Source organism: Phocoena phocoena, chromosome 17 (genome assembly GCF_963924675.1).
Source record: "Phocoena phocoena chromosome 17, mPhoPho1.1, whole genome shotgun sequence".
Classification (NCBI taxonomy): Eukaryota; Metazoa; Chordata; class Mammalia; order Artiodactyla; family Phocoenidae; genus Phocoena; species Phocoena phocoena.
In genome coordinates this window covers 34902839-34908838 of record NC_089235.1, presented here as the reverse complement: position 1 = coordinate 34908838, position 6000 = coordinate 34902839, and the positions used below count along the sequence as shown (strand labels likewise).

The window sequence follows — 6000 nt, the reverse complement described above, 5'->3', positions numbered from 1 at the left end:
ACTCCATAACTAGACCAGGTTTGGTACTCTTACAATAATAGCATGGAAAAAGAAAGAAAAGCAACAAGAAAAAGTCTGATAGGAGTATATCTGAGGGAACTTCCTAGAGTGCTTATAGTAATAATGGCAACGAATCCAGCACCTGGCCTATCATGGTGGACTTTAACTCCCGAGCACTACCAGGAAAAGAAATTCTTATAACTCGGCTAAATCAGTCACAATTACATATGAGTGACAGGCCAGCCCCCTGGAGCCGAGAACAGAATGAAGAATGGAAGATGAATCTGAAAGGGCAAATGGAAGATAGCTTATATAATGCCGACCTCATATCACAAAATTCATTCCAAGTATATTATTAAACATAAATGGGAAGTATGTGCAGACAAGAGAGTATCTCTAATACCTCATGCATGGAAAAATTCCTTAACCAATTATGAAAAAACAGATTGAGAAATTGGACTCTATTAAAATTAAGAACTCTGTTTCCAAAAATATACTATTAAGAGAGTAAATTTGTTTGTAGTTTGAAAAACCAAACATCAGAGTGTGAGAAGATATTTATGTTGGCTCACAACCTTGAGAGTTCCCCAGGTGAAATCTGAAACTGGCCCCGGTACATGGAGGACAAGGAGAGACCTAAGAAAGAGTCAGACCACTCCAGATTATTGGTAGGTGGCAGGTTTAATAAGCAAGGAAACCTATGTACAAGGTTCGGCTTGGGTGTAAAATGAGTAGATCTCTACACCCGCCCACCAGAATTTAAAGTTTCTAGAGCCTTTAAACTGGGTTCAGTCATAGTTCAATCCAGATGGTCTCAACAGCACCTTACTCACTCAAGGCTACTTCCTTGAAATAGCTCTGGCTGTGGGAACGGTAGCTCAAATCTACATTCCAGAACGAGGGAGGGAGTGAGGAGCCTAGATTCAGCTCTTGGGTCGACCTGCAGTCACGTCCTCTCGGTGACCTCCTCCAACAATTTGTAACACTGACAGAGGTACATATCCAAAATATATAAACATTATTCCTAAAAATAATGTTTATACACAACAGAAAATATATAAGAAAGTTGAATGGGCATTTCACAAATAAAAGGATATCTAAATATCCAAAATAAAAACTAATCAACTTTATTAGTAATCAAGAGAAATACAATTTAAAATAAATGAAATACTACCATGCACTCATCAGAGAGGCTAAAGTTAGAGATTTTTGAATGCTAAAAGTATTGATGAGGATGTGGCACAATGGAAATTTTTACACACTGCTTGATGGGAGGTTGTGAAGACTTCGAAAAGCCATTTGGCGGTATCTACTAAATTTGAACATATGCACATTTCACAATCCCGCAATTTCACTTCTATGTTTTATCTTCACCAAAAAAAAAAAAAAAAAATGCTCACAGCAGCGTTGTATTTGACATAGCCCAAACTAGAAACAACCCAATGTCCAACAATAGCAGAACAAATAAATTGTGGTATATTCATACAGTGGAATGTTATGTAACAATGAGAATGCATAAGCAAGTAAGCCAGCAATAGAAGAATACGTGTTGTGTAATTCTACTTATATAAACTTCAAAAGCAGCTTAGCTTAGAGGTTACAAGTCAAGATAGTGGTTAGTTTTAGGGAGAGAAATGGAGTCATGATGGGGGACATAAGCGAGGCTTCTGGATTCCTGGTGATATTTTGTTTCTCACCTGGTTAGCGGTTATAAAAGCATATTCACTTTGTGAAAATTCATGATTTGAGTACTTTTAGAAATCATAGGTCACTTAAAAGTTTTTAAAAATTAATGGTGTGCAAATAGGGATATAGGGAAGCCTCTCTGAAGAAGCCAGCCATATAAAGATAAGGAAAAGTACATTCATAGGACAAATAAGCAGCCAGTGCAAAGGCCCTAGGTTGAACAATCCTAAGGAACAGAAAGAAAGCTGCTGTGACAGAGCCTGTGTGAGGGGAGAGTGTGTACAAGGTAGAGCAGGCAAGATCACCTATGCTAGTGTTAAGGGGCTGAGATTTTATACTAAGCGCCATTTTTCTGTCTCCAAATCCAAGGATTATTTTACTGTACAGTTGAGAAATGTAAGACCTTAGAAGAAAATTAAAGGGATTGAAGTTGAGAATGAATTTATGAAAGTCTAATAAATATTTTTATGCTTAATTACAACAAAATAAAATTGATCAAGAACCCTCCCCCCAAAAAATTAATGGGCTTTTTTCCTTTGAAGAAGGATTTTGCAATAGAACTATACCTCATAAAGACCCTATTATTGTCTCTTGGTTTAAATTATGATCCCAAGAAACTGGTCCAGTTGATGAGACATGAGCTTGACTAATTATGTGACCCTGGCCAAGTCACAACTTCCTTGAGCCTCAGTTCCCTTAACTATAAAATGAAGGGGTTGAGAGTACTATCTTCTAAGACTTTTCCAGCTCTAAAATTCTATTATTGAAAGACACTTAAATTCTCACTGCTTTAGTTTTCCTCAAGAAAAAAGTAACAATAGCTGTTACTCCTTACCTGAAACATTTCCTGGGGATGTCTTCATACATTAATTCTAAGATGAGTGATATTGTTACCAATAATCCTCACTTTAATTTTCTGAGTATTAACTCTTCTGTTAACGCATTAGAAGCAGGACTCTTAGAGAAGTTACTAAGTAGTGTGAAAAAGTAATAATTCTTACGGTAAAACATTGATATGGTTACAGCCCAAAGGTGTTGTGTCATAAAATATAGTGACTATCCATCAATAATGTTTGTTTCTCTTTCAGACTTCCTAAGAAATTTTTCTTAGGAAGAAATTTCAGTCAAATGATATTACCATGATCTCTTTTCTGGTCCTCCCTGCCATGCCTGCAAGCTTTGCTTCTTCATTCATCGTTTGTAATAACATACAATAATGAAGCAAACTCTAAGAGATGATCAACGGAAGAAAAATTTGTGTACAAACTCAGACAAGTCAAAATTTTTATGATACCCCATTAAGAGGTAAAAAGACAAACAGGACATTCATTAAGTATAGAAAAGTATTATCACTAATGATTAAATAAATACATGTTTGAAGGAGCTATCAATTTTTACTTATGAAATTGGCAAATAGTTTGAAAGTGAAACTACCCCATGTTGGTAGGTATTTGTTGAAATTGGCACTAGCACACATAGCTCAGGGTTTTTTAAACCCATACAAATCTCAGGAATAGCAATTTGGAAATGTGTATCAGGAGTCTTTAAAAGCTTCATAACTTTGACTAATAATATTACTTCCAGGAATCTATCAGGAGAAAAAATTCCAAACTCTAAAAATGTTTTATGCATAAAAATATTCATCACAGTTTTATATACTATACCAAAAAAAATTTTTAACTAATTCTAAGAATAAAAAATCAAAGTATGATACATAAAACAATGAAATATAAAAAAATCTTTTATTTATGAGAAACAGGATCTGACATCATATAATCTCAACTGTTAAAATGAAGTAGGTTAAAAAGAAGTAGGGAAGTTGAGAAAACATTGAGGAAAAAGCAATATTAATAAAGTTATAAAAATGTAAACACTGAATATAAATTTAACCAAAAATAGGGATATGGTTATATTTGTAGAATTAGTGGATGGGCAAGAATGTATATTCCAGAAAAAAAACCCAAAAATACAAACCAAAAAACTGGTTAAAAGAGCTGAAGATAGTTACATGGGAAGATAGCTTTGGAGCAGAGATTGCAGTAGTACTCTTCCCTATATAAATTATATAAACAAATTAGTTTCATAAAAAATAAAAATTAAATGAAAAAAGGCAAAAGGTTGAAAATAAATATACCAAAGTATTAATAGAAGTTTTCTTTAGGAAGTTAGTTTTTAAATTTTTTATTCTTTTGTATTCTCACATTTTCTATGATAATCATGTCTTAAAAATCAAAGAGTAGAAAAACAGGAGGGTCTTGTCTTTCATTTGTGTGCTTTGTGTTTACATGGTGTTTTTAATTGTTTCATCTCACTTAATCCTCATAACAACCCTGTGAAGCAGATATTATAATCCTGAATTTTATCATGAAGAAAATAAGAAGTGATGAAACTTACAAAAGGTAATTTATATAACTACTGGCACTTTTTATTCCTACACCACAGAAGTATTGATAATTTAAAAATAAAGAAGAAAGATGTAGATAGAAGAGAGGAAAACTATGGTTAGTGTTAAAGGTAAAATGGAGACTGGGTATGGTACCCCAGTGAAAGGCAAAATTATTGGAAATGTCAAGGCCACTCATTCTAAACCATTTATGTACACAATTTAATGTAACTTATGCACGAAATTAACTGTCAATGTAATAAGTATTTGCATATCAGGCTTACAGCATATAAATTCAAACAGGAAAACTAGATTCCTTTTCAGATCTATTCAGAGGGGGTAAGATAGAAGCTGGTCCCCTCTCTTGGTAATTCAGGCAATTGGGAAAGTCAGTCTAGTGAGCATGTAATGAATGATTCCTATGAAAGCAAAATACTTTTTTTTAATATAAAATCAAAATTATAGCTATATACACTTGAGACTGTGGTTTTCTTATTATTTGATTCTTAGGATGACAAATTAGTCAAACCAAATATGGAATGAAATGAAATGATACATAAAAATATTTTATGAGCTTTGTTCATCTTCTCTACATGAGAATATATACTTTATCTTTTTTAGCACTTCCTATTCCAGTATCCTTTATTTTTTTATAACAATAATTTATTTAAAAAAAATTTTTTTTTCTATTCTTTTTCAAAGTCTTTTCCCATTTAGGTTATTACAGAATATTGAGCAGAGCTTCCTGTGCTATACAGAAGGTCCCTTCTGGCTATCTATCCTAAATATCACAATGTGTACATGTCAATCTGAAACTCCCAGTCTATCCCTCCCCACCTCCCCACCCCCTGGTGACCATAAATTCATAGAGAATATATACTTTAAAAGCTGAGATGGAATGCTGTCTCCTAGGTGTCACTTTCTCTAAACTCTGGAGACAGATTGAATTACTTCCCCCTCCACACTTTAACATTGCTGGAATATTTATCACAATGAATCATAAATAATTATTTACAGGTCTATCTATCCTGCTAGATAATGAGTTTTAAGAGGGCAAAGGCTGTAGATTATTCATGTTTTATTCTCAGTACCAAATAAAATGTCTGGCTACAAAATAGGTCCTGGCAAGAACTTATTTGAATTAATACTGAGCTATCCAAAGAAGACAATTCATAAGTCCAATGAAAAGGAAATACACTGAAAAGACAGAGTCCATTAGATTTACTGTAAATCCTCTACTTTCTTTTAGGCACCATCACCAAAGACATAGTTTTTTTTTTGTTTTTTTTTTTTGTTTTATCTGGTGTTTTTATTTTTTTATTTTTTTTTTTAAGACATAGTTTTAATATATAATTCAAATACTACTTTCACCAGTAAGTTTCTCCTGATTTTTCCAGGTTACAAATATCTGTTCCTTTCTCTGCACTTCCAGTCTCGTTTCACCTCTATCAAAAGCCTTCACTCACTTTCCTCTTTTTATTTTTAAAAAATTCTTTAAAGGGACAACAGCCCATCTTATTTATCTTTTAATATACAAGATCTACCTACCATTGGCCTAGCACATAATACACGCTCAATGTTTGCTAAGTAACAATTTATTAGACTTGAAAATATTCAAAAGATTATAGACAGTTTGTATAATTTCCATTATAACCAAGATGAAGCCCAGAGTAGTCTTAGGAGCCTTTCGTGTTCCTGATGAGTCCTTCTATTGTGTCCCACTGCTCCCTGGTGACCTATCACAAAAAGAAAAAGTCAATTTAATGAGGTTCTTGTGTGTTTTTAAAGCTTAGTATCCTCACTGCCAATATTATATTATACTCACAAAATGGCATTACCTTCCTCAGACTGTTGAATTCCCCTGAAATAAGTACTTCCTCACCACCATCAAATCTAATTACCTGAAAAATAATAATAAAAGCTGTGAAACT

General features: G+C 33.3%; 1 protein-coding gene across 1 annotated transcript in view; it reads right to left on the bottom strand.

Annotated features, from left to right (window-relative positions):
* Positions 1-5745: 5745 nt before the first annotated feature.
* The window catches only part of DECR1 (2,4-dienoyl-CoA reductase 1), a 56866-nt gene continuing 56611 nt past the window's right edge, over positions 5746-6000 (bottom strand). Inside the window, exons 9-10 of the mRNA XM_065895529.1 lie at positions 5908-5970; positions 5746-5805 (exon numbers count right to left, since the gene is read on the bottom strand). Coding sequence (XP_065751601.1) covers positions 5746-5805; positions 5908-5970 — 123 coding nt within the window. The remainder of the gene's footprint in view (positions 5806-5907; positions 5971-6000) is intronic.